At 37.4% G+C, this 26,929-nt stretch overlaps 6 protein-coding genes and 1 non-coding gene across 9 annotated transcripts; 4 read left to right on the top strand and 3 right to left on the bottom strand.

Annotated features, from left to right (window-relative positions):
- Window positions 1–115: 115 nt before the first annotated feature.
- On the top strand, window positions 116–1,244 carry LOC113754298 (probable methyltransferase At1g27930). The gene has a single exon (XM_027298677.1). It carries the CDS (start codon window positions 116–118, stop codon window positions 971–973), a length of 858 nt encoding a protein of 285 aa, XP_027154478.1. The 3' UTR covers window positions 974–1,244.
- A 4,657-nt stretch (window positions 1,245–5,901) lies between these two features.
- On the bottom strand, window positions 5,902–7,014 carry LOC113754282. Its single transcript, XM_027298662.1, has one exon. It carries the CDS (start codon window positions 6,917–6,919, stop codon window positions 6,077–6,079), a length of 843 nt encoding a protein of 280 aa, XP_027154463.1. The 5' UTR covers window positions 6,920–7,014; the 3' UTR covers window positions 5,902–6,076.
- Window positions 7,015–9,855: 2,841 nt separating this feature from the next.
- Window positions 9,856–14,212, bottom strand: LOC113753170. 3 transcript variants are annotated; one of them, XM_027297268.1, is made up of 5 exons: window positions 13,818–14,212; window positions 13,065–13,165; window positions 12,616–12,729; window positions 10,456–10,539; window positions 9,856–9,994 (listed from the first exon to the last, which is right to left on the bottom strand). In XM_027297268.1, the coding sequence occupies exons 1-5, from the start codon at window positions 14,080–14,082 to the stop codon at window positions 9,938–9,940; spliced, it is 621 nt and encodes a 206-aa protein (XP_027153069.1). In that variant the 5' UTR covers window positions 14,083–14,212; the 3' UTR covers window positions 9,856–9,937. The 3 variants fall into 3 exon arrangements, with proteins under 3 accessions (XP_027153069.1, XP_027153068.1, XP_027153070.1); XM_027297267.1 differs by having other exon boundaries at window positions 13,065–13,168; XM_027297269.1 differs by lacking the exon at window positions 9,856–9,994 and adding an exon at window positions 10,083–10,293 and having other exon boundaries at window positions 13,065–13,168.
- Window positions 14,213–15,006: 794 nt separating this feature from the next.
- On the top strand, window positions 15,007–18,960 carry LOC113751324 (alpha-ketoglutarate-dependent dioxygenase alkB). Its single transcript, XM_027295291.1, has 7 exons — window positions 15,007–15,414; window positions 15,511–15,662; window positions 15,779–16,134; window positions 16,965–17,103; window positions 17,311–17,377; window positions 17,487–17,608; window positions 18,575–18,960. The coding sequence occupies exons 1-7, from the start codon at window positions 15,314–15,316 to the stop codon at window positions 18,712–18,714; spliced, it is 1,077 nt and encodes a 358-aa protein (XP_027151092.1). The 5' UTR covers window positions 15,007–15,313; the 3' UTR covers window positions 18,715–18,960.
- Window positions 18,961–19,702: 742 nt separating this feature from the next.
- Window positions 19,703–19,783, top strand: TRNAL-AAG. The gene has a single exon. It is a non-coding gene; the product is annotated as a tRNA-Leu (tRNA).
- A 922-nt stretch (window positions 19,784–20,705) lies between these two features.
- On the top strand, window positions 20,706–21,661 carry LOC113751628 (protein SSUH2 homolog). Its single transcript, XM_027295698.1, has one exon. It carries the CDS (start codon window positions 21,006–21,008, stop codon window positions 21,309–21,311), a length of 306 nt encoding a protein of 101 aa, XP_027151499.1. The 5' UTR covers window positions 20,706–21,005; the 3' UTR covers window positions 21,312–21,661.
- Window positions 21,662–24,538: 2,877 nt separating this feature from the next.
- Window positions 24,539–26,403, bottom strand: LOC113753985 (chlorophyll a-b binding protein, chloroplastic). The gene is made up of 5 exons (XM_027298281.1): window positions 26,296–26,403; window positions 25,833–26,021; window positions 25,686–25,723; window positions 25,062–25,576; window positions 24,539–24,805 (listed from the first exon to the last, which is right to left on the bottom strand). Exons 1-5 carry the CDS (start codon window positions 26,352–26,354, stop codon window positions 24,788–24,790), a joined length of 819 nt encoding a protein of 272 aa, XP_027154082.1. The 5' UTR covers window positions 26,355–26,403; the 3' UTR covers window positions 24,539–24,787.
- Between the last annotated feature and the right edge of the window lie 526 nt (window positions 26,404–26,929).

Consider the following 26,929-nt stretch of genomic DNA (forward strand, 5'->3'; position numbering starts at 1 on the left):
TCAAACATCGCTGAGTCACAGTAGAGAGCGAGATCCATGCGAAGCATATATCCGTCTCTTCAGCTCTTTCTTTTTATACACTAAATTTCTCCGTTCATATATATTAACACAGATCATGGAAAAATCTGGTAATATGTCTATTAAGCGCCATTTTAGTCCTGAGAAGCGATGGTTACTGGGCACAACAGTTGTCTGCTTATTTGGTGGAGCGCTGTTTCTTGCGGCATATGTAAGCATACCGGAGACTCCCCTTTTCTGCAAATCCATGCCGGGCTTCTTGGCAAAAGGTTCATACTCGGGTGAGACGCTCCAGCGCAACGCTATTGTCCACTACGCCACATCTCGCGTAGTCCCGCAACAATCACTGGACGAGATCCGAGTTTCCTTTGACGTCCTCAAAGCTAAGTCCCCATGCAACTTCCTAGTCTTCGGACTCGGCCACGATTCCCTCATGTGGGCTTCACTCAATCCGGGTGGTACAACGTTATTCCTAGAAGAAGATCCCAAGTGGGTCGACACAGTTCTCAAGGACGCACCGTATCTTCGTGCCCACACGGTCAAGTACCGGACTAAACTCTCCGAGGCCGATGATCTCCTGAAACAGTACCCGTCCCAACCGGAGTGTTCTGCTGAGAAACCGTTCCTCCGCGGAAACACGAAGTGCAAGTTGGCGCTGAATATGTTGCCGTGGGAAGTTTATAACAAGGAGTGGGACCTGATCATGATTGATGCCCCGAGAGGGTATTTTGCGGAGGCGCCGGGGCGGATGGCGGCCATATATTCAGCGGCTGTTATGGCAAGGAATAGGAAGGGATCGGGAGTGACGCATGTGTTCTTGCACGACGTAGATCGAAAGGTGGAGAAAGTTTATGCAGAAACGTTTTTGTGTCGTAAAAATCGTGTCAAGTCCGTCGGAAGGCTTTGGCATTTTGAGATACCTCCCGCCACAGATTCCAGCCCACAGTTTTGCTAGAATATACTGGATCAAGTTCGCATTGGATAATTACACCTAATAATTTAATAAAACAAGAATTCCACCAGTTAGTTGTGGTGATAATCTCAATCAAATTAAGTTAGATATGTAGATTTGGCATGCAATACATATAGTAATTGATATTTAGCGAACTTTTTGTTTATCCCCATCTGGTTTTTTAATTTTTGAAGAACTTATGGTATCGAGTGCTGATACTTTGTTTTGTTTTTTGTTTTTTTTTCCTTAAATAAAAAGGGTCTTTGAGAAGGTGATTAAATCAGGTGGAAATCGTCATCTTATTCACGTTCAATGACCTTTTGGGCTTTTCTCATTTACTGTTTGGTGTTTCGCTTCTTGCTCGTGCGTCTAAGATTCTAGTAGGAACTGCATGTTATCGGGGTTATTGTTCACGCAAATTACGATAAAGAAGTGTCGGATCACATCCTCCGCCGCGAGTCATGCATGGCCTGTCGACTGTCGAGAGTCTTGAGACTTGATAGAGATTAATAAGACTGAAAGTGAAGCTAAATTTTCTTCCATTAATTAAAGCACTAATTAATTGTTGACCGAGTTACCAATGTTCAACCACAAAATGTCAAATATTGGGGCTGATTTTATGAGCTGTTTTAACGCAGTAGACTAATTAGTTGGTAATATGGTAGGTAGACGGGAGGCTTACGACACCAAACAGTAGAAGTAAGAAGTATGATGGTAAATTTACTGAAAAAAAAAAAGAGAAAGAAAAAGAAGCAACGTTATATTCACATGGAAATCAATCCTAATGGCATCGTCATTGACACAGGTGCTTTTCTTCCTCAATTCAATGATCGATGCTCCTCCTTTTCTAGCTCAAGAATCGCTTTGGCTTTTTGCTTATTTGAACATTAAACTTAGGGTTAATTTCACATACCTCCCTTGAGGTTTTTGACAATAGCAGAAAGTTCCCTTCAAGTTCTAAAAATTACACCTACCTCCCCTATTTTCATTATTTAAAAAACATTCTAGACCCAAAAAGCTATACTTTTTCTCAAAATTTCTATAATGCCCTTAAGTTATGATTCACAACGAAAATGTAAAGGAAAAAAAAAGGTTCATAGTCTCTATTTCATTTATCTTTACTTGCTATTACTATTATCTACCCATCAATATCAAAAACATCATTAAATAAACACTTATCTTTGTTATAATATTCATTTTTTACCTAAAAATTTCTAATGCAAACTATTGTATTAATTATAAACGCTATATTAGATACCCAAAAGTTTACTTATAATCTCATATCAATATCAGATTTTATTTAATATATAACAATATTCATCAATATCCCTAAATTTCAATTCCATGGCTGCCACCTTTTTAATACAAAATAATCTAAATCATTACTACTAATATCAATATCCAATATACTCCATTGGCACAGAGTTCAAAATAAATCAAATTCTCTTTATAGGAATAATATTAATAATTGTAAATAAAAAATAGAAACACAATACAATTATAAATATATACCAATAACACTTTTTTTTTTCATGGTAACTATAACAGTATAACCTATATTTAGTTCTTTTTTCACTTCCTATCCTTAATTTTTATTATTTTTATCACTGTCACTATTTTCATCTTCATCTAATTTGATAATGAAATTAGCACTCAATTTGTCATTGAACTATTTCAATTTGCTAATGGTTATCAAAAATTAGAAACAAAAATGACCGAAAGGAAACTATTTAATAATAATAAAAAATTGAGAATTGGGAATAGATATCAGATATGTAAGTATTGGTGGTTTGGTATGTATCGTAATTTTTTTAATGGTGACAATACACATTTGGTTGATAATAATAAATAAAATGAGTTTGAAAGGAAAATAAATGTAAGAAGAAAATGATAGATAGTTAAATGGGAAAGATTGTAGTTTGAATTATTGTTTGATAATATATGAGAGCACTTTAATATTTGATAGAGTTTTTCAATGAGTTGACAATTAATGAAGGGCATTCTTGCCTTTTTATCACACCAAAGGAGGTTTCTGTAATTATGTAAACCTCCAGGGAGTCGAGTGAAATTGTCGAAAACCTCATGGTAGGTTTTTGAAATTATCCCTTAAACTTAAATAGATGCTATTGTCATTTTCCCTCAAGTGCATTTATGGTGTACAAGTCACCTGTATTAGTGTATCATTCCAATATTGACATTTTATAGAATTGAGTGTGTTTGGATTACATGATTTTCAAGATAAAAAATTCAAATTTTGTTTTACTTGCATCATATACACAATTTTTAATTACATTTTTATTTCACATACATCACATCACAAAAAATGTTACAGTAATTATTTCAAATAATCTCCTATCCAAGCAAACTATCTGTGTATTTGGTGATTTACTATATCTCACGATGAATCTTGTTGAGGTAATAATTTGTAAAAACATGACGTCACTCGATCTTGTAAATGAAGCTACTCTTAGTTGTAATTTTTGTCGACTTCACATCCTACTATTAACTGTCGAAATGATAGAGTGAAATAAAGTCCAACCTCAAATAGGTGGACAAAGGCTTATAGTACACGTTAGGGGTGATGCTGTATTGAAAGTACTATCAAGTATTGTATTAAATAATTAAAACATAAATTATGGTAATACATACACATGCACACATACACGAAATGACTAATATAGGCTTGACATTTTTTCAACTTAGTGTTTGATCTTGAGTCGAGTTTTTCGAGTTCGATAAGACTTGGCATTGTTTCTGAATCCTCATGAGTCAAGCTTAAGTTTGGGCTCCCTGACTTATTCGAATTTGAGTTTGAACTCGAGTAGTACTTATACTCTTTGAGTTCGATCTTGAGTATGGTGCTACTTGAGGTTAACTCGACTTGGCAGCACCCTTAGTACATGTCTTCTACTCTAAGATACAACAAGAATAGTTTGTAATCTCGGATTGTATCTATGAAAGGTCCCTAGTAGTCCTCATCTATATGTGCAATGTTTTGAATATTGGATTGGACTGATCGGTTCAATTGGTTGAACCTCGAATCGACCATGTTTCTAGTCAAATTCAATAAAAAAAATTCAAAGAATTTATTGAATCGGTTAAACCCGATTAAGAATCGGTTGAACCGGTAAAAACTGGGAGGTTCAACCAATTTTTATTAAGTTTTTATTTTCTAACATAAATTTTTTAGTTTTATTCAAAATTTTTAATACAAAAATAAATTAAAAATTTATTAAACCTTTGGATCGGGGTTGAACTAATTGAATTGCAAATTGGAAGGTTTTCTAATTCACTCTCTGGTGCGAGTTTAAAAACATTTTATATACAACGACTAAGAATAGTTTTGGTTTGAACAGCTTAAAAAAAAATAGAGAGAGAGAGGGAGAGAGAGAGAGAGAGGAATCAAGGATAGTGTTGGTTTAGCTGGAAATTGGAACTCATCAAAATTTTCGAAACTATTGACCATCCGAAGGAAAAATTCGAAAAGGATACAAGAACACGTAGAAATTTGTGGCAATTTCTGTCGGAGTAGCTTTCAATTTGCTTGTCGCGAGATGATCATTTTCGACTATTAAAAAACGTGATGCATATTTTGATCTGACGCAATAAATTTGAGATAAGGCACCGGTTCTAAGGGCAAAGTGTTATTAAATAAAATATAGCTGCAATACAGCGACTTGTTCCTGCTAGACAGAGACCAGTGGCCTTGCTGCTGATCAACGCTTTATAAGCGTGCAAAATTGCTGCCTTCACCAGTTGTTCACCACTTTTAACTTTAATATGCCTATGTACCTGAATAAGTCGCTCGCAAAAACCATCTTTTGTTAGGTTGTTTCTGCTCTGTGATTAAGAACTCTGAAGAGTTTGAAAATTTGTTATGTTTTTAGAGGAAGACGAATGGAAAATTCAGTAGTCCAAGTCAAAATAATTTGGTTTCATAGGTGCTAATTGTCTTCTTGGTGCCAGAGCATTTACTAAAATATAGATACAGGTTCCAAGGTTTTACTGCTTTTGGTCCAGAGTCGGGGCAGCTGCAGCACAAAATTCCCAAAAAATTGGCCTATATAGTGGAGGAAAAACAAAAGAAGAGAAAGGAAAAAGGGTTTATTTGTCCAAATCTTACAAGCGTATCAGGGTTGTTTAAAGTCAAAGTCCGATGCTGAAATACTAATCCACTGAGTGATCGACGAAGTTCGCATATTAAATGTGTATTTACTGGTAGGCCGTACAAAATTATACTTTAAAGTTCAGACATAAAATGTCAGTAAGAGAATACAGCCTGTGAAAGCAAAGCGCACGTTTTGGTTCTCCATCTCGATTGGTTCAAAGACTCAGCCAGACTGAGACGATTCGGTCGATCGGGACGAGATGATTTCGAAAAAATAGATCGCTGAAAATTTGACTGAGACGTTTCCAAAATGGATAGAAACGGTCGAGTTGTTTCGAATCAATTCGAATTTTATTATTTTTGCTAATTTTTTAAATTATTTTTATTTATCATTTTTTTTCATAATTTTTAGAATATTAAATGTTTCAAAATTTTGTGTCTCGCCAAGATCGCGATTAATATGCCGAGACCGATGTAAAATGGTTCGGGCCGTGATCGCGACCGCTACCATGGCTTTGAACCATGTCTATGATGGGAGTTTTTTCTGGCGAACAACGTGCACCTCGATCTGCCCCTTTTGACAGTCATGACGAGCTCAAGCATTTTTGGACTTTGGTAATCCTACAAAACAAGGGGACTGCTGTTCACAAATTAGATCATGGTTTCAAGACAGCAGAGATCATGTATATATAACTACGAGGAACTTGATAACAACTCAAAAAAGGGATTGATCATCACGGTCTCAAAGTTTGAAGGACCTCTGGATTTATGGGATAACATAACAAGAAACTGTTTATGTTGCAAGCAACTGTTTATTTAACGCATCTTGAAATAAGGCAGGCAATGATAACAAGAAACTGCTCTTTGTTTCGCCCCTCATAGAAAGAGCGGATAGTCTAATCATTTTACAACGACTCCTCGTTCTCGGAAATAAGTAAAATGGTACACAGCTGGTTTCTGCCTCGCACCACTTACAAAAAGTCATCCAGGAGCTGCTGCTAAGCTGAAGGTGCTGAGGTGTCGAATGATTTTCTTCTTACTAAGAGGCAAGTGATTCTGGACGGCTGAGGACGTGTACTCTCAACTGTACATAACACAAAATCAGGCCTGTGTAGCGCAAGGGTCAGCCGATCTTTCCCAAAATCCAATGCAGTTGCATCAAAAAGTACATGCCAAGAATTCCTATGTGCTTCCGAGATCCAATGCATCGAGTGACGGGTGTCGTTAACATAAGCAGGGTAAGCAAAAAGACCTTTTGGATTGTATTTACACTTTCTCCTGAAGTACTGGCTAAGCTGTGAACCCTTAATCCTCAAGTCCAACCAAGTCTCTGGTGCTACGATAGTCTTAGAGTCCTTGGATGCGACATATGTCCTTATGGAATCAGTTTCTTCTCCAAGGATGGTCATATAGTAGTTCCCTCTGAAGAAAGGGTACGACTCTCCTATCAGCATGGTGGCTTCTTTGACGGTAGGAGCGAAAAGAACCAAGTATTCTTCTTCTTTTAGCCCACACTGCTGCAAGGCTCGATTACGAACTTGTATTTCAGGGATTGAAATAAAATTCCCCTGAAGAGAAGTCTTCTTACTGAGGATGTCAAGTAATCTTGAGGGCTCCAGTTGCTTTCTGTCCAAATCAGCGGTAGAACTGCCAAAAGAAGGCGAAGATGACTCCCTTGCGCCGATGTTCTTGGGGGACTTTCCCCTGCCGTCCTCAAGCATGTTCTCTGAAGACTCTTCGTTGACGCAGATTTTGTACAGATCAATCTCGTCTCCTTCTTCCACGAGGCCATTGGAGTACTCAGGATACTTTGCAAAGACATATTGCTGTACATATTGCATTTCGCTGGGCGTAATTGGTCCTGACCATCTTAGATCAAGGCCATGGAGTGTGGAAATTGCTTCGGCTACCAAGTGAGCTGGAATTACTGCATGTGCTTTCTGTTTTATCATTGGACGCACAATCAAGAATCATCATTCTATCAAAGTGAGAATCCAACACCGGACATCTAACAATAAAACCCCGGGAAAAACACTTAATCTATATGGAATATGGAAAGAAAGAATAAGCCCTTAACTTGCCTTGATCACCATGCTGGCTGGTCTGCTTTGATTTGGTGACCTTATTTCTCCAAATTCATTGTCTAACATATCCTATAGCATTGGACAAAACAATCTATGAATCAGAATCCAAACAAGTTTTTGAAAGTTTGTTTTGGAAAATGAGAAAGAAGTAATTCTACCTTGTACTCTCCACTTAAACGACATAGAGTTCCCTGATCTTCAAAGCTTCCCATGCTTAATTTGCTCAACATGCATTAGAAAATCAAAAGGAAGTTAATAACAAGGAAGAAAAGGAAGGGAATGGAGGGGAAGCAAATAACCAACAAGTTTTTATCTCTGCACAAACATCACCTGATGCTCAGTTGGTCCTAATAATATTCACAGAGCACGCGACAAATAGAGAAAAGCCGACACTGACGACAACAATGACCACATGACTTGGAAATGTATATGAAACAGTGATTGAACGTTAAATTTGTTTAGTGTTTTGTTCATAAATTATTGCTAAGAATGAGCCAAACTACTGAGTCTTGGCACATCAGATTACATAAGATTTAAGATCATCCTTCGCAACTAAGAGTTGACATCTTTAAGAGATCAAACCTCTACTTTACATTTCTTTCAAGCTCAAAAAAAGATTTCCTTGCATCATCTCATTTTTGTTTTTAAATCAAACTAATGCAAGCAAGACAAATTAAACGATTATTTGAGGCACCCTTCTTTTTGACAATTGGGATTGAATGGTGAAGGTACTTTTGCAATGTTCGCAGAATTAGACCTTCGTAAGTATGAATCTAGTCATGCTTGAATGGACGGATTAGAATAAAAAAGAAAAGAAAAAGATCGAATTCATCACAAATCATTGATCTAGACCAGGCGCCAAAATTCTCCACCAATTTACATATAATAGGGAAATTAATTTCATATTGAAGAAGATAAGCGACCAACAATAAATTAACATTGAAGCGATAGTGACCATTGGAGCATTTCAATACGTTAGAAGGCATAACGATGGACAGGTCCTACTTGGTGGGAGCAGGTCGGAATCTTTTGATGCTGACGACAATTTTCCAGGTCGCTTTGCTTGAACCAGATTTGGCAATTAAAAAAAAAACAACATTAATATTATCAATTGGATAATTTATACTACTATTACTATTATATTAGACTTATCACGAAAACTATATTAAAAAAAAAAAGAGAAAGAAATGGCAATGGAATTGTTGGTTCGGATCCCATTTTGATATCATGCCTCTGGTTTGTACTTCAACCTTGTTCAAAGAGGCATCTCCGTTTGGTAAGCCTGATTTCTGAAAAAAAAAAAAAGTTCAAATATTTTTTAACTTGCATCATAAATACAATTTTCATTTTTTTATCGCACGTATTTCACATCACAAAAGTGTGACAATATATTATTCCAAAAGCTAACTAGTTCCGTGCGATAGGTCTTCTTTTATCCAACAAAAAGAGAGAGAGAAGGGGGGGGGGGGGTTGCTGGTGCCTATCGGTGTTCTTGTTGGTATAGGGAATTGGCATCTTGAATGCCATTTACGGTATTTATATTGCAAAAGAAGCCAATCGGCATAACGATAATTCGAAGGCTTAATACATAATGTCTGCAGGTTTGATATGGTTACTAAGATCTACTATACAACTAACAGAAATGACTACTTTGACTTCCCTTGTTAGATTTGAAGCAAATACTATACCATATCATTGAGTGCTTCATTAAATTCCAAAAAAAAAAAAAAAAGATGATGCATCAAGTGCACAGAAAAATTAGTCAAGAATAGATCTAGCTGCATATTTTTTTTTTTTTTCTGTCAAGAGATAGAAACACATACACTCAAGTAGCTGCATTATTCTTTCTTGCAAGTATCCAACTTGACTACAAATCTAAGCTAGTACTAGTATTTATTTTGGCCATGAAAGCAAGTCAGCGATCACCTGACGACCGAACAGTTTCTATACTTGATATTTGGGTGAGCGCTGGCACCTTTATGTTTCAGTAGGGACAGAAGATGAGAACTCGCGTCTAGCGAGACGAGAAAGCGAGTCAAATCTGTTAGAGAAGCTTATTTTACTCATTTGTATTTGTGTTATGTACTTATGTTAGGTAGCATCATGTAAACCCTTTTACAATCACAACTTTCACCATCAATTCCGGCCAAAATGATGCTGCACGGAAACTTCATATCTGCTGTCCCGTCTTCAGGTCTCAAGAAAAGCCAAAAGAGCAAAAGAAAAACAAAAGGTAAATTTGACCATTAATTAGATTTTCTTGCCTTGCCATATGATGTTTATGTGATGACCACCACGAAAACGAAGTATCTTTACACCAAAATGACAGTTTTGACCGACGCATTTACTATCAAGCAACGAAGCACAGTCCTGCTGTGCTATGCCAAATTGTCGTTTCACAAACGCTTGGGAAGAATACAAGGTATTCATGCCAAATTGAACATGCATGCTTTTATGATCAGAACGCCAAAAACCAGACGCCAGTACTGAAGAAGTTTCAAGCACCTCGCGCACCCGACTTCTTTTATCTTATCTTGTTCCTTTTACCCAATTTTTATTTCATGTTCTTAAACACGCGGCTTCAATCCAAGTTTTGGGTTCTGTTTATCAATTTTACATCTTATGAACCAAATGATGCCTAAGCCGATCACTTGACCGAGACCATTTCTGTAAGCCAAGCAAAAATCACCATGGAAAGGTAAAAATAAGGGTGAAGGTAGAGATTAATGAGAATTAGTGCACTATACGCGATACAGAGGTCAATTTGAATCCAATCTACAAAAAGTATTTCATCCTGTCATCTCTCCTCATGGCGTTGTATACAGCTTGGACCTGGATGCACAATCAAATCGAATCAAGTCATGACGCTGATTAGTGCGTGAGCACGTAACATTACATATATCAACGCAAATAACAATTGCCAGGTTTTCTTTAGCCAATTGGCGTTAATTAAGAGTACAAAGCAACGTATGCTTTTTTCAGGCAGTAGCGTACACATACCAGTTGATTAACCATTACGAAGTTACTAGATTCTAGATCTACAATAACCAAAAAAAAAAAAATCTACGCGTCAGAAAGCCTTCAAAGTCATTGACCAATCCTCATTGCTCAGACACAGCAAGAAAGTGTATCTACCAACATTTTTGAATCAAAGAATAGTTTATTTCACTGCATAAAGAAAATTTAAACAAGACGTGGCTTCCTGACACATATGCATGCACGTGCACACGCACATGCGTATATACATACACACACACACATATATATATATAGAGAGAGAGAGAGAGAGAGACCTGCTCACTTGAAACAACTTGGACAGGTCCAATATTTACCGACACGTATTTGCCTCTAGAGGATAGTTTCTGCTTTACCTGACCCTGGATGCAGCAGGCAGAAACAGTTGATAACAAGAAATAACTAGAAAAATTTAGCAAAATTCTTTGTTAAAAAGTAAAAGCATATGGAAAGTTCACAGTCCAAGCATTTAAAAAAAAGATTACTCAATCTTGGTTATTTTGGCCTAATGTCTTCTAATTGAACAAAATAAATCGGTAGTCATTGTAAGGGACTTCACAAGAAAGACGGAAAACTAGCCCAAAAAACTACCAAAGAAGAATGGAAATGCTGAACTATCCTTTTGAAAACTCTCAAAATAAAACAAAAGTCCTACCCTCTAATTGAAACCAAAAATGAAAGAAAAAAAAAAAAGCAGAAAGGAAAGGATATTGCACTTGGGAAAGATGATTAATTCTGACATCTGACAGCTAAACTTAAACAGTAATAAACATTTCTTTGCCTTTACCTTTCGTTTATTTGATTTAGCTAATCTTGAAATCTAGCTTGCAGTCAAATTCCAAAGGCCAAAGTGCAAAATGAATGAATAACAGTAAAGAGAAAGAAAGAACTGGCACATTAAGGCATACATAGAAGGGTTCATTTTATACAAGATCCGAAGAATATGTACTAGCAGAAATTAATTATCCATGTCACAAAGCAGAAAGGACTAAGTAAACATTGTACCAAGGACCTAGTGTACTTATAATTAAGTTAGTATGTCTCATTACTTTTGAAAAGGTTCATCTCAAAACCAAAAAAAATCAACGTAACTAAGAAAAATAAATTTTTCTATCAAACATTCCACGAGATCTTTAAAAGTGAACCAAATTCTGCATAAATATCTGATTCTCTCCCTTCATACAGTCACTTTAGTTATTTTTTGGCAACCAGATATTTCGGGACTAACATCTAATGAGCTTATTCCCAGATAAACAAGTAGTAGTATAAAATTTTCATAATTTTTCAGCAGACACTTCAACCATATTCAAGACCTTGTTCAGTTAGAGAAACACCATCCTAATCTCTCTTATACTTCAGCATGCAAGTTCAGAGTAATTTTATGAGTTGAAAAAATTGCAAACCACCTTTCATACTTCTTGTTACTTTTCTATTCTTAAGCTTCCAGGTTCTCATACCATAGTACAATCACCTTCTAGTCAGAACAGGAAAATCACAGGAAACAGAATCACTGCAGACATACATATAATGAGAAAAATGGCATCATCAGAGGTAATACTTCACTACTTGTGAGTAATGCGCCAACTGCAACAGTCTAAAAAAATCAACAGCTCAGATTGCCAACACACACCTCCTAACACTAAAAATTTAATCATATAGTAGACAGTTTATCAATTTTGATAAGCAAAGAGATGGCACACCACTTTAAGCATGAAATAAGCATTTCAGCTATTCAGCTTACAGGATGCTACCTAACCTTCTCACATTTGTGCCAACCTCAAATTAGGAAAAATCAAAGCTTAAAGTGCAATTCCCTCAGAGTATTTCAAGAATTACATCTCTATACTAGAAATTTTGCACGAGTAGTGCAAGCGAGCATATCCATTCAACCATATGGGACCATTTTTTCAATGTTCTGATTTTGTTGAATATATGAAGAACCAACCCAGACTCTGATTTATCAAGTTATGTCTGCCAAAACCTGACTCCAAATCCATCAAACATTCTAATATAAGAAGACACATTTTGATACACCAAGAAAAGAATAAAATTAGTAAAGTTTCAAATTAAATGAATAGTATTTTTATCACTTATCGTATAGATCATTGTCTTCATACATTGAACATGACACAATAACTACTGAAGTCGAGCAAATAATGTCCTTCATCAAATTGGACTATGGGAGGAGTTGAACCCAGTGCACATTAGATGCAGTTCATAAAACAGTATGCAGATTTCAGTCAAGGATTTTAAACGGTATCCTCACGATTGTCTTAAATTGGTTTTTCATTCAAACCATTAAAATGCCATTTGCAGCATAATCTAGCTACTGTAAGCCACAGTATTCATGTCTGCTCCTCATCCTAAACACAAAGCTTGAATAGATAACCACAGAACCTCATGCTATATGATGTCTAGCAGATGAAACATTCTATTACCTCAGGTATTGGCTGTTGAATTACTGATTCTACAGCAACAACCATAGCCTGTACAAAATCATCACCTCCAGTTCCAATAGCTGTGAACCCTCGGACAGTTGGGTAGGAATTCACCTGTAAAGTAGGAAAATAGCATCATACTCATCTCCAGAAATAGCCACAAGCAGGATACCAGCGCAGAACCTAATTTTCAAGTTCAATGAGCATCAATGGCCAAGCATTTTAAAATTCTTTATGTTAGAAAAAAAGCTAGTGAAACTACAAATCCTCTACTGTCTACATCTAAAAATCCTTGCATTACTTAAGAATGAGCTTAATGGACTTGTATCTTAGCTAAAATCCATCAGCTTGTTGGAAAGGTATTCATCGAAAATTGAGAAAATTTATCTTTTGCAACTCAAATGCACAAGTTGATACAGTACATGAGAAGAGCACTCAGGTTAACATACCTTCTTATCTAGAGCAAGCCACTCATTAGTTGAATCATCTGTTACTGTACCTCCAATGACCACATTTGTCGTTTGTCCTACCCTCCCTTCTGCCCTCGAAACTTCTGAATAGAATTGGATGAAACTTAGCAAGATATTCTTCACACACTATGTAATCTTCTAACAACTTGTAGGTATTCAATAATGCCTTGGGATTTCGGTAAGTGGAGGAAAGTGCAGTTGAGAATTGAGTAAAATAGGAAAGCCTACCAATCCCCTAAAAACTTATCTAAAGAAGCACTCAGCTCGTATAGGGAAAGCCCGCTTCAGTCTTACAGTAAATGATTCATTATTATACGTGAAAACGATATTGAGGCAAACTCCAAATTGAAGTGAAGGCCGGTCCTTAAACACCATCCCAAGCAAAGGGGAGCACATTTTTTCCTATGCTTATAAGACAATGAAAGTTGTAGACCCTCCAGATAATATCCCAATTAACAACTCCCACAACACACATACAAACATATATTCATGACTATATTCTCTAGCCAGATATGGTGTTCAATAAAAGCTCTCAGATTGAACACACATGCTACTCTCCATAACAAGGCTCAGCTTAGCTCGTAATACGCAAATTTTGATCTTTATTGCACAACAATAATATCACTTACAGTTTCACATGGATAAATCACCTTGGAAAATTTGCCCACTAAATACGATAATCTAAAAAGGACATGACTATCGGGGGAACAAGAAGGAAGTTCATAGCTGTACCTGAAATAGCCTTGAGAACAGCTTCTTGAGGGGGGTCTTGGTCTTGGTCATCTGCAGATGAAGGTGACGGGTTTCCATTATCGGAGCAATTGGGATGACGGGTTCTCCTCCCAATGCATAAATTTCGAGTCTTGGGAACATTACAGCCACATCTCAAATTAGTCGTTGGAATTTTTTGGGCTGGAAAGGAAAAAGATGTTAATTTTCCAGGCAAAGGTCGCCATGCTTCTGTCAATACAGTTCTGAACACAGTCCTGCACGCCATTTCCGAATTTGATTGAATTCCTCCGATCGTTATTATTATTTTTTTTTTTCGGATTTGCTGATTTATGTGTGCCTCAAGCTGAAAAGTTCCCGAGATTAAGGGAAAAATGAGGCGGTTCTTTCTTCTATGCCACAAGCATTAGGAAACGGTTTATTTTATTAGGATGCTGATTTTATTTTCAGTTCGCAACGTGGCTGCGCATCACTGTCCTCCTTCTCTAAAAGACAAAGTTGCCCTTGTTATTGTTGTGTGTGGGGCCTTTTTTTTTTTTAAATTTTGTGAGTAATATGTAGTTCATAATAGATTTTGAGATTTTGGAATACTAAAATACCAATAACAGTTGCAATTAAAAGTTGCCTAACTTTAACTTTGAACTTTTATTAAATATTTGATCGTCAATAATAAAATGTATTGAAAACAAACGGTATGTAAAAAAATAACCCTTAAGTATTCGCTTCAAGTCTAAATGGATTTTTTGTTTGTAATGATACATAGATAGTAATATCCGACATATAATATAAAATTAGAAGTTAAATATCATGGAAACATATCATTTTAGATTAATACGTACTTGTAATAACAATAAAATATATAAAAATAAAGTGATATTCAATTTCTTGGTTTAATATTTTATTACAGTCTATTTTACTCTCGCTCAGGAGATGTTGTTCATGATTGCTTGATTAGAAGCACATTAATTTGAATGATTCGTGTGTGCAAATTAAAATGTAAGAGAAAGAAGAAAAAGTTTTTCACTTTAAAATTATAAATTATAGGCTGTATTCCATTACGTCTTCTTAGTCTTATACTGCACTTTGTACCCTTTCTAGTTTCTATTACCAAAAAAAAATAGAGTCCTACCTTCCTTTATCTTGAAGGGCAAGATGGGTAAAACAATCGGAACCTAGACCGGGAGTGTTGGCCTGCAAGTCTGTAACTTGGCCAACTGCAAACCTTCGCCGCATGGCACTCTGAGGTACAGCTGATCACCAATTTACCAAAGCGGAAATCATTTTTTCTATTTTTTGGCTGATCCGCTTAAGCAGCAGACCTTGGTGAAAGAAAAGGGGACCTAATTTTTGGACGAGGAGTAGTTGTAGTTATTTCTTTCTTTTCAATCTAATTCCAAATCTTTTTAGAGCAATTTTCTTTGTTTTGGGCGAGCAATAACATCCATCATCCAATTCGAATTTCGAAAGCTAGGGAGGTCGCACTAGCAGGGCACTGAAATATGTACGGGTCGGATAAAGCCGTCGACGATTCGGAGCGTACAGCTTTCAGGAAAGCAGAAAAGAAATACAAACTTTACTACGATAATGCTAACACCAAGAGGTATTAATTCTACTTTAGATTATCATTTCATCGAATTTTCTTTCCTCTGGTTTGCTGAAAAATTCGCGCACTTGTGTTTACGTTCCTCGAATTTAGGAAAAAGAAGCCGAGAGCTGTAGATTTGTCGGAGGTCATTGATTTCAAGTGTATTTTAGAATCCTATAATCAGAATAATGAACTTCCAGCTGGAGTTTTCAAACTTACATCCAGTTTCGGCACACCTGTATTCGGCTTGGATAGTCGGCCTGGTATGCAAATTTCTTTCATGAAGGATCTTCGTGAAGTGACACTCTCTGTAGTCTGTATTGTTGTTGTGTGCCTCTGATGGTTGAAAGATGCTCTGAGCTGCTGCTTATATATTCAGGGTTTTACTTCATTCCGGGGGCTTTGAGCGTTGAGGAGCAATGCCAGTGGATAAGAGAGAGTTTAGCAAGTTTTCCTCAACCACCTAACTGGACGAATCATAATGCTATTTACGGGCCTCTAGAGAACTTGTTTGCTGCTGCCAAAGAAGAAAGAGTCTTGGTTGAAATTGAGCAGCCAAGGGATATAGTTTCCGAGATTGATTCTATGCATGATGCCCAAATTACTCCGCGGTGGAAATTCTCTGGCGAGTTAGATAAATCATGCAGAGGAGATGCATGTAAATCAGTGTCAGCCTCTGTCTTGCTGCGGAAGTTGCGTTGGTGCACCCTTGGCCTGCAATTTGACTGGTCTAAGGTCCATTTGCTTTCTTCGCCCCATTGTGCTCTTGTACATGGACTTGTATGGTTTTCGCTGTTTCTTTGAAACTTGGCAATCAGTGTCTGCTAAGTCTATTCTCAAAGCAGAATGTTGGTCATAGGTTCAGGTTCGGCGTGGATTTATCCTTAGATAACTTGCATATGTTCAGATTTCCTGGGTTTAGTTAGTTTTCTGTGATGCTCATAGCGGGACATCATCATGTGTTCTGATACTTTTAACTCTTTGCTCCTGTAAAGAGGTTTTATACCCCTCATTCGAGCTGCCCTCAATTTGATGTCTTGAATAGTTTTTCAATTGTACAAGGCCTTAGAGATCTTTTTTCCCAAACAAGTCATTTAAGTTTAACTTTTCTGTTTGCTTGTGTCATTTGTCTTAAATATGGTTGACTTCATTTGGCTTGCTTATGTTTTTTGCTTGAGCATAATTTTTTTTTTATGAGCAAAGAACATGAAAATGAGAAACTAGAGAAAAGAATGTCCTGTAGTTTTCTACTATATGATATTATTACTTGAGGCAGTATCTGTAAGTGTATGACCACTTACCAAATGAAAAAGGGAGGGGGAGATGTATAAGAACTGTAGACATGTGAGGCTAATTATTTTGGTGTTCTCTATGCAGTTTCTCATCTAGATTGTTGATTTTGAAATAGCATCTCTTGCATATAGGTGATGATTTTGAATTGCTTAACCGTTTCACAATTTCATGTAACTTGTCTATTGACTACTCATGGACAATTGAGCCTCACCTTTTCTTTAGCACTTTAATTGCTGATTTCTTGTTTCCTTTTGGTATGTTTTATGTTCTAGAGGAGCTATAATGTTTCCCTCCCTCACATCAAGATACCTGAGGCTCTTTGTTGCCTTGCTAAAAGGTTGGCCAAGCCTGCAATGCCTCCTGGTCAAGATTTCCAGCCAGAAGCTGCAATAGTGAACTACTTTGCTCTAGGTATTATGAATTCATCAGTGTCCTGAGGGCTTCCTTGTCGTCTGCTCATAAATGGGTATACTGCAGCACAAGTCTGACCTAGATCTTGTGTGATATATCTATTCTTACCGTACTTAAGCATGTACTTTATCACTCTCTTTGTATAACCTTATACTACAAAAATCTATCTTGTTCAACCATTAACAATAGCTTTTCCATACTCTACAGGAGATATGCTGGGTGGGCACCTCGATGACATGGAAAAAGATTGGAGTAAACCGATTGTCAGCATAAGGTTTTATGCTTTTGTTTTGTTCATTTTTGTTATTATTCTTTTTCTTTGTTTAATCTGGATGTGAGAATGCTAAAATGTTAGTACCTAACAATCAATTTTTCTCTTTCAGCTTGGGTTGCAAAGCTATTTTTCTTCTTGGGGGAAAGTCTAGGGAGGATCCACCACTTGCAATGTTCCTTAGAAGTGGCGATGTTGTACTTATGGCTGGAGAAGCGAGGGAGTGCTTTCATGGTAGTGAAAAGCATACAGCTTCTGTTATGCATTCTTCTTTGTTGGTTGTGAATATTGGAATTTTTTTTTTTTCATACAAGATCCATACGTTTCTCTTTTGCTTTTCTTATAATTGATATACATAAACTCTTGAGTAATGCTTGATATTGTCTTTCAAGTTGTCAAATTTTGCCACACATAATAATTAGGTTAGTTAGTCATAAATGAAGATTGTGCACATATTTTGGTGACTCCCATTATTTTGTTTCCTTGATCTGACTATTTGAAGTTCACTACTTTTGAGAGAATCATCAGCTGAATGGGCTGAGGTCCTGTAAATCCTGAACTACATGGACCAATTGTTCTGCTTGCCTCAAAGCTCCTTAAATTACCTCAGGAGGATTCATTTTCATTAATCATGAGATTCATCTGGTGGAGTCTATCATCTTATGCTTCGTGTTTATGGAATTAGGGCAGATATCTTCAAGAGTCTTCTTGGGTGTTGCTGTTATCATTTTCATGACCAAATTTATCACACTTGTTACTGTCGTGATGGAAGCAATACTTGTAGATTGACTTCTGGTGTTTTTGTTGTGACTGGTTTCAAAAGGCATCTGCATAAAGATTGTCTTATAATTCGCTGTTTGGGTGGGAGTGTGTAGTCTCTTTCATGGATGAGGATTCATTGATGACTTGCAAGTATAAGGTTATGCCCGCTTTTTATCATCCCAATTCTTCTGACTTTGCAGTGCTATTGTTGTCTGTTTTACCCTCGGTTTTCCGGTGAACAGCAATTACCATGTCAATTGCAGTCTCATCTTACATTTTTTTCTTTAAATGTTGTAACTTCATACTTCAAATTTTGGTGCTTGAGTGCGTCTCCTCTTAAATGTAAAGGGTCAGTTGATGCACTCTTCTCCAGAGAGTTTACAGTGTTTATTGGTCTTTTGAAGCATTCCCCTGCTGAATCAGTTGCTTATTCTGCAGGTGTTCCTAGGATCTTCACTAACACAGAAAGTGCTGAAATAGTTGATTTGGAATCACAATTTTCAAGAGAAGATTCTTTTCCTTTCCTTGATTATGTTAGATCTTCAAGGATCAACATCAATATTAGACAAGTTTTCTGACTCGGTTACTTGGAGACTTTTCAAGTCCTTTATTCTTTCCTGTCATACAATTGGAAATTTTGAATTTTGCCCCTCCTTGACGGCAAAATTTGTTCTTAGAAAAACCCTTGGGTAAGGGGTCCGATCGTAGCGGCATTTTTTATGATGTGAACGCAAATAAACGCCCCGAAGAACTTACGAGAGATGGTGCGATGGTATCGATTTGTAGGCATCCTGGATTAGCGGCAATGATGAACATTTTTGTCCCGAGTGAGATTTTCATAGCATAGTTTCTTTTTTTTTTTTTTTTTTGTCGACGGAGTGGGGTGTCCGGGTCAAGTCCGTAAAGGCGGCCCGACTAATCCCCACTTCGGCCCGGCCCAGCGTCCCAACCGGATCTAGCACGTTAAATGCACGGCGAACTGATGTTGCTGCGGAGGTTCGACCCCAAGACCTAACGGTCCCGAGAAAGAGGCGCCAACCACCAGCCCATTCACGTGGAGGCGCATAGTTTCTTTTCTTTGGCCATATTTCTATTGAGTAAATGTTATATCTATTATCATGGTTAGATGAATGTCACATAAGTAAAATTTAGATTTGAAATTCAAATTTAGTATATGTGACATTCATTTAAACATGACAATGTATACGTTATCAGTGTACAGAAAATTAATCCATTTCCATATGATCTTTCTTTCATCTTCCATTTTTTTTTTCAATTTTTTCTGGCCTTGGTTTGGACAGAAACCAAAGAGAACTTCTCAGAACTGGTACGCACAATTTGCCGTCACCCCGCTGCCGAAATTGATTGACCAAACTCAACAAAAAGAAAGTTGAGTTTTTTGAAAGCCGGATGGTACCTGAATCTATAAAAACAAGTCAAAATAATGTCTGACTAAGTATATGCGTATAACTTTTTAAAGAGAGCAAAAAAATGCTGTAATCTTCAAAAACACAAATAAATAATTGATATTAAATTTCAGTTTAAAACAAATGTCAAATCAGCGAGGTGGAGATGGCCGAGTTGGTCTAAGGCGCCAGATTAAGGTTCTGGTCCGAAAGGGCGTGGGTTCAAATCCCACTCTCCACAACCGTGACCTTTTGTTTTTTTTGCCAGTTGAATTCCTTCGTTTTCGCTCAACATTTTTGGAACATTCTTCGTAACTTGAGGTAGGGATTAATTATTTAATAAATAAAAGATGAAAAAAAAAGGCTTCTTTGAGATCGCACAAGAAATATTTAGAGTTTGTTTGGATTACAACTCTTTGGAATTTTTATAAAAAAATATTTTGTAGAGATGTAATGCATGTGCGGTAACAAAGTTCTCATTAGAAAATGTGTAAATGGAATATTTTTTTTTTAAAATTTTTTTGAAAAGTGACAATCCAAACGAGACCTTACATGTTTGACCTCTAAAATTATCACTTGCTCAAGAACTCCCAATTACAAAAATAAATTGTAATAAAATATTGGCTGAATTGCACTTTATACTCGAAATGGCAAAAACTCTAAAGGGCTCAAAAAGAAAGAGTAACATGCAATTTTAGTATATTATCTTTGAATCTTGAGTGATTTTGATATCCAAACATTCGAATATGATACCTAATATTACAATATTTAAGCATATGTAATACCCTTGACGGATGTTTTTCAAATTGTTATTGAAAAAAATTACATGCTATCATGCGCCTAGCAACAAAAATTGAAAAAAAAAAAATCTTAAGGAAACAAAAATAACATGCTAGCCTGGTGGAGAGCTTTAGAACAAATAACCAATCGAGCTAATCATATACGCTCAAGACTCCCTCCTCCTCCTCATACTCCCTTACACTTTATGCTCGGAATAACAAAAACTCAAAAAGGGCTGCAAAAGAAATTGTGGAAAGAGAGGGGGATGGAAAAGAGCTTCTAGATTTTAGAATCTAGAGAAATCTAAAACCTCAAAAATTAGAGGATGGTTAGAAGAAGACCGTCAAGGCTCAACTTCGAAGCAACAACAGTGCCCACAACCGCACCACGACAAACGATTGCCTTCCCCAGACTTCCAAGAAAAAACATCTCACACTAAACTCCAAAGCCTCCGACCTCCACACCACCAAATTAACTCCAATTTACGTGTACAATTCCACCACCACCACTTGAACACGAAAAGATCAATTTTTACACCGTTCCATACAATCAAAGAAACACGAAATAAAGAGGGAGGAAAGTAGCAGAAATTTACACGGAATAAAGAGGGAGAAAACTAGCAGAAATTTTCTCTCTCTTCCTGCATCTCAGCATTCACAGGCAAATCCGTGGAATCATCTGAAATGGGTCCAATCGTATTGACTCAACTAGCAACGGGGTTGAGCGTTCTGGCTGGGGCCGTTGTGGTGAAGTCAGTAATGGATTCTAAGACCATGTTCGGGCCGGGCCAGTTTCCCAGATGCCCAACGTGCAACGGCACGGGCCGGGTCGCCTGCCTATGCTCTCGCTGGTCGGACGGGGACACTGGTTGTCGAACATGTGCTGGGTCGGGTCGTAGGTCTTGCACTAGCTGTGGTGGTTCAGGGACCGGTCGCCCTATTCCGGTTCAGCTATCTGCTCGTCCTCCTCGCAACCAGCCTTCTTCTTGAAAACCGGTTTGCAGTATATATTCTGGATTAGCTATCTAAGATGTATAACCAGTTATTTAATGCAATCGCATTTACTCCGGTTTGTATTCGTGTACCAGTACGACATGGAGTAACTTCTTTTTATTATTATTATTTTTTAAAGGAAATGAAAAGTTATACGATGTATTATCTCTCATTGATACTTGTGAAAGGGAGAGGAAAGCTGAAATTTTTAGTAGGTTGTAATGTAATTAATTTGCTGTAACATTTATAGTTGGACCGTGTCTACTGGTACAACTTGCAAGTCTGTGATGAGTAGCTTGTTATTGATTGTTTTGGTAGCTGAAATGGTAAAAATTTTTGGGTGCTTATAGGTAAAAATGTAACGAGGAAATGAACGCTAGTTTTTGAGTCAATAGATAGATAGCGGTTCAATGATGGCAGGTTCTGGTGTTTGCTGAATGCTACGCAGTATTTGATTATTCATCTTTCCTTGAAAAGAAAAAAAAATGGTGCATCGAATGTGTTCTGGCACATGCTCGCAAATGGTTGAATGGCGCTTGCAGCCTAAATTGATGTCTGAAATATAGATTTGATTATTTGTTTGGATAACTGCAGGAATTCAACTTTGGTGCTCGTTTGGTTCTTTTTTTTGCTTCTAAAGTTAGATTCTTCTTCTCGTTCTTTTAGGCATTCTCTCCACCTCTGCCCCGCACATGTCTAGTTTCCAATCAGACATTGTTGAATGTTGTAAACTTCTGGTTTTATGACAAAAACTAGCTCTATCCTCGTCGTACAGGAATACAAGACTAATTATATCGTATAGGAATACAAATACAGCAGGAGTTAGATAGCAAAATCATAGGAGAGAGAAAATAGGACTGATATACGCTAACATTTTATGCAATTAAATTGACTGAAAGGCTAATTTAACTTCTGCTGCACTCTGGTATGTATCACCAGTTTTATTGGAAAGCTGGTGATTGTGCATTTCCTGAAGACTTGAGAGGCTGAGAAATCATAGATGTTTTGTGAAGGATACAATAATATGGTTCTCTTTTGCTCAAATTTTGTTGAGAGAGAAGGTAGGCATGGACCCTTTTTTTTTTTCCAGATTAAATGCTGAACACTTTAAACATATGGGAGTTATTAGGCACAAAACTCTAAGGTAGTTTGTCCATGTCTTAACTGATATGCTACTACGTCAGATGGTTGTTTCAGTTTCCAAAAGTCTAGTAACAAGTTGGTGCTACCTTTTCTTGAGAATAGTGAATTGCAATCTACTGCCTGAAAATTCAGGGAAGAACTTGAGCTCTTGGATTTCTGGCAAGGTGCTTCTTCCAGCCAAAAATAAATTGAATTGCCTTGCTTTGTGGCAAATTATCAATTGCTTCAAGGAAGCGCGTTTCTGCGGTTGATTTTGGTCCGAGATTTACAAGTTAATAGCCTCTAAAATTTAGGGTAAGTCCTAAACATTTGCTCCATTTAAGACGTAAAAGTTGCAATCTTTATGATTAGGAAGTTCAGCAAGTATAATAACGAGCTCGTTGCATTTCTAAATATCGGAAGGATTCAATGGTTGCCTTTTGCTCGAAGTCTAGCAGTGCAATCGTATAGGCTCTTCTTATTGCAAACAAAATGGGAAAATTTGCAGAATAAAATTACTACGCCCTTTTTATCATCTAAATTTGGGTGTCAGTTGATTTTGAACCTTTGGATACCACATCCGGTACATAGTAAATAACTAACCAACACGGTTATAAGAAGAGGTGTCATCAATAGGAGATGACATCTTAAGAATATAAATTAAATAATGTGAAGCATTAAGATAAGAGGGAACATTTACCTAACATGCGCTTGTCTTAGATATCCCTTGATCATTAGTTTTGCTGGCAAACCTAAGTTTAATTCTTCCTGAAATGTTCAAGAATTTTCTTTTTAGGCATCTCTTATGATTAAGAATGCAAAATAAAAAGCATTTTAATTTATTAGTAAGGGAGCTCACTGATGGTGATTTTTTTTTTTTTTTTTTTTTTAAGAATTTAGCTATTTGATCAATCTGCAGGAGAGGTGTGGGATCAATCTGCTTGCTTCCGTTATGCCAGTAGTAATCATTTTCATATACTCGGGGGATGCTAGAAGAAGTTCAGGTCGAACGCTTTGTAGGTTGGATGAGAGCCAAAGCATGATGGGTCGTATGTCTAGTTTTAAGTTTCAATCACCATTTGTCCATGACACAGAGCAAGAAATTACGAAACATCAAAAAATTGTGTGTGTGTGTGTGTGTTTTTTTTTCCGGAGACGACAACTGTAGTATATCCTAATCTATCCTACACTAGGGGAGGGGGTGAAAAAATTGTGTGTAAAGAGGCTACAATTCATCATACTGTCCAACCATTGGAAAGGCAGAACAGAGCAGAGAGCGTCTTTCCTTCCCTTACTTTCGTCTTTGACTTGATTTTTTCTCCTTTTTTTTGTTATCAACACTATTCATTTTGTTATGACATTTGAAAGCAAGGAATATTTGTATTACTCTTCTATTTTCATGATAAAATGTTCATCTCGAAAGCTTGACATCCATTTTGGACCTGGGTTCCATGCTCATGCTAACGGTGATATTCTTCCCTAGTATCTTCTACACACTACTAAACATCTAATTTACTTCAAGAAGGTCAAAATTGGACAAATATATGCTAAGGTGGCGTTCTCAATTCCGGTGCAGTCTTTCCCGAATAGGGAGTCTTGTGTCATCTGCTGTAGAATCTTTGCTGATGATGTACCTTAGTTATGCATTACTTGCCTTTTTCAAGTTTGATTTTATGAAAGTGGTAAAGATTTCAACATCTAGGTGATTATAATGCATCTTTAGACACCATAACGTATGAAATAGATATGATAGCCTGTTGCTTGTGCTTGATAGTATGTGCAAGCGATATAGCGTTATAATTAATGTCTTCTTTGGTTAATTTGGGGGGCTTGGTCTAAGAACTTGTGTTGTGGCAGAAAAACTTTTCCATCTGCTCATGCATGACTATGAATTCATTATCTTAGTAGGCCTCCTACAAAGTTCAGACCAAGAAAACCGATCCGGTAGCTGACGTTAAATTGTCTTCATTCATACCGGCTATGTTGTTTGCTGATTGTAAACACCATCAATCCTGAGATTTGGTGCTTCATGCTTATCTATCTGGAGGCTTATATGTACCCGCTGTATTAGTTAGTCCACCAAGTCACTCTGGGAATTTCCCTGTTATGCATATGGGTGGATCTATTGTTACTTTTCTCGATAACATGGGTTCAAAATGATGGGGTGGAGTTTGTTTTGAGGTATTTGTACACTGCATTAGGTATTCTCTACAGCAGACAGAGACAAAGAGAATACAAGATTTCAAATAATACATCATCACTTAGAAAACACAGTTCTAAAATGTTTTCCATCATGATGCTGTCCCCCGTGTCTTCAGCACTTGAATCTTTTGAGCTGCTGCTTCCTTCCCTCACTTGTTGGTGAAAGCCTGGAGGGTGACAAAAGCAACACTCATTAGTTAATTTCGTCCTATCGTCAATGTGACAGTAACCAAGTTTATGGACTTGTGCTGTGTGCGGCACTCGTTTAAATGAACTTTGGTGCGTAAATTTTTTTATGGATCTCTTGAGCATTGGAACATGATACTCTCTATTCTCATCAGTCCAATAGTTTCTAGCTTAACCATGTAATTTGGACATAATTTCAGGTGAAGGTACTAATTGAAATTTGAGAATTGTACTTACAGAAAAAACGGTGGCATGCCCAGGATCAGCAAGGTGAGCAAAGAGGTTGTCAATTGGTCCTGTACCAGTGTAGATGTGTTGGAACCATGCACCCATTACAGCCAACATCGCCAACCTTCCATTCTTGATCTCTTTTGTCCTCAATTCCTTGACTTTCTCAGGAGAGCCGGTTCCCCAGCCAAGAGGGTCAAACCACAGGCCGCCTGGGTAGCCAACATCAGTTCCAGTAAGCTTGTTGTTTGGGAAGATGGGGTCAGTGTTCACACATCCAGGCTTGATGATGTCCGCCCACCGTCTTCCCTCGGCCCAACCGATGAGGATCATCTCAACGACGAAGAGTGTTGTGGTGTCGGTGAAGTATTCTAGTTCTCCAGCAGAGTACCATGATGGCGTATTCAGGATCCCAATCTTTGTCAAGAATTCAGGGATAAAAATACCCGCTGCACCCAACATGGCCCATCTGCAATGCACGATCTCCGACTGCACATTCCACCTCAAGGTCTCTGGGTCAGATCCTGTCAACAAGCCCTTGAAAGTATTTTAAGTAATGGGGAAAAAGCGAGTCTTGCTTTCCAAGCAAAAGAACCACTTAATTCAGTCGCAGGAGAATGGAGAATGACTTACCCAGACCCAGAGGATCAAAGCCAAAGTCTCCTGGGAGGCTGCATCACAGTGTTTATAAGAATATAATTATTAGAACACTGCAAACTATTCATAGGCTGCAGGAGCAGGATGATGAAAATATATATACATATATGCTTTCCATCAAACCTGCCATCAAGCCATGGGGGTGGTGTGCTGCCGGGGAACCAGATGGGTCTGTCGGGGTCAGCAGCTGCAGCACAGATGGTCAGCGATCGTGCTCCAGCAGGAGGAGAAGTGTACTGGCTTACTCTCAGTTTCCTCCCACTAAGGAAAGAAGCTTTCGTTGCTCCCAGGATGGATCCATTCTTCTGAGAGCTGTATGCGTATAACGTACTACTGACATAAGTTACAAACACTGCACAATCTACCTAAGTACATGTATGGTTTCCTATAGTTTTTGGTTGTCTGGTTTCATCAGAAAAATAAAAAGAATCTGATACCATACCAATCATGTTGATGTCAAGTACTTTCAAAACATGTCTGCTTCTGTATATCCTACCGGTTGTTTTGCACAAGCTGTGATCTACGTTACTTTACTACTAGGTCTCATAATAATTCTTGAAATGCAGAGGGATTGGAGTGCACTTGCCTTGGGGAAGAAGAGAAGGCGACGGCAGCAATCGTGGAAGAAGCACAGGCTGAGGCCATGTCGGCAAATATCTCTTCAATCTATTTGACGTGTGACTGGAGTCGAGCAGAAAGTATGGACATATAGGAACCTGTAAATGTAGCGAGGAGCTTTATCTTGAAGGATAGGAAGTTGAATGGGTGATTGGCTGCTGAGGCTGCCATGTGGCTCCCAGAATCTAAAACATAGCTCACAGCCTTCAGTTGTCTGGGCTTAGCTGGAATCATCTGAATCTAGTGGCGGTGGACACTCCCCAGCTTAGCACGCCTACTGCCTATGTTTTTACCTACACTGGGCTGGACTGGACTTTTAACTACCTTGGGTTGAGATATACTAACATACAGAAACGAGGAGACTTTTTTTTTTTTTAATTTTTATGTTATAAATAAGGTAAGGTAACATGTAGCGAAATAAGATATCTGCTGGATGTTCTGTTTAGCATTTTTTTTAGTTGAAATATTTTTAGAAGAGAATAATAGGAAACATAAAAATTCGGCCTCATTCAAAAATTGAGGAATGATTGGACTATATATATATATATATACGTGGGTGTTTCAAAACAAGTTGTTGTTACGGCCTATTGGGCCTTTCTGGG

The sequence above is a fragment of the Coffea eugenioides genome, chromosome 11 (assembly GCF_003713205.1).
Source record: "Coffea eugenioides isolate CCC68of chromosome 11, Ceug_1.0, whole genome shotgun sequence".
NCBI lineage: Eukaryota > Viridiplantae > Streptophyta > Magnoliopsida > Gentianales > Rubiaceae > Coffea > Coffea eugenioides.

Coding starts and splice junctions, on each gene's coding strand:
- LOC113754298 (XM_027298677.1), top strand. CDS start 116: ATGGAAAAATCTGGTAATATGTCTATTAAGCGCCATTTTAGTCCTGAG.
- LOC113754282 (XM_027298662.1), bottom strand. CDS start 6,919: ATGCAATATGTACAGCAATATGTCTTTGCAAAGTATCCTGAGTACTCC.
- LOC113753170 (XM_027297267.1), bottom strand. CDS start 14,082: ATGGCGTGCAGGACTGTGTTCAGAACTGTATTGACAGAAGCATGGCGA. Junction 10,540..12,615: donor TTCAACAGCCAATACCTGAG/GTAATAGAATGT, acceptor TGCTGCATCCAG/GGTCAGGTAAAGCAGAAACT. Junction 9,995..10,455: donor AAGTTGTTTCAAGTGAGCAG/GTCTCTCTCTCT, acceptor TTGTGCATCCAG/GTCCAAGCTGTATACAACGC.
- LOC113751324 (XM_027295291.1), top strand. CDS start 15,314: ATGTACGGGTCGGATAAAGCCGTCGACGATTCGGAGCGTACAGCTTTC. Junction 15,415..15,510: donor GATAATGCTAACACCAAGAG/GTATTAATTCTA, acceptor CCTCGAATTTAG/GAAAAAGAAGCCGAGAGCTG. Junction 16,135..16,964: donor TGCAATTTGACTGGTCTAAG/GTCCATTTGCTT, acceptor TTTATGTTCTAG/AGGAGCTATAATGTTTCCCT.
- LOC113751628 (XM_027295698.1), top strand. CDS start 21,006: ATGGGTCCAATCGTATTGACTCAACTAGCAACGGGGTTGAGCGTTCTG.
- LOC113753985 (XM_027298281.1), bottom strand. CDS start 26,354: ATGGCCTCAGCCTGTGCTTCTTCCACGATTGCTGCCGTCGCCTTCTCT. Junction 26,022..26,295: donor GCCTTCTCTTCTTCCCCAAG/GCAAGTGCACTC, acceptor ATACGCATACAG/CTCTCAGAAGAATGGATCCA. Junction 25,577..25,685: donor CTTTGATCCTCTGGGTCTGG/GTAAGTCATTCT, acceptor GCTTGTTGACAG/GATCTGACCCAGAGACCTTG.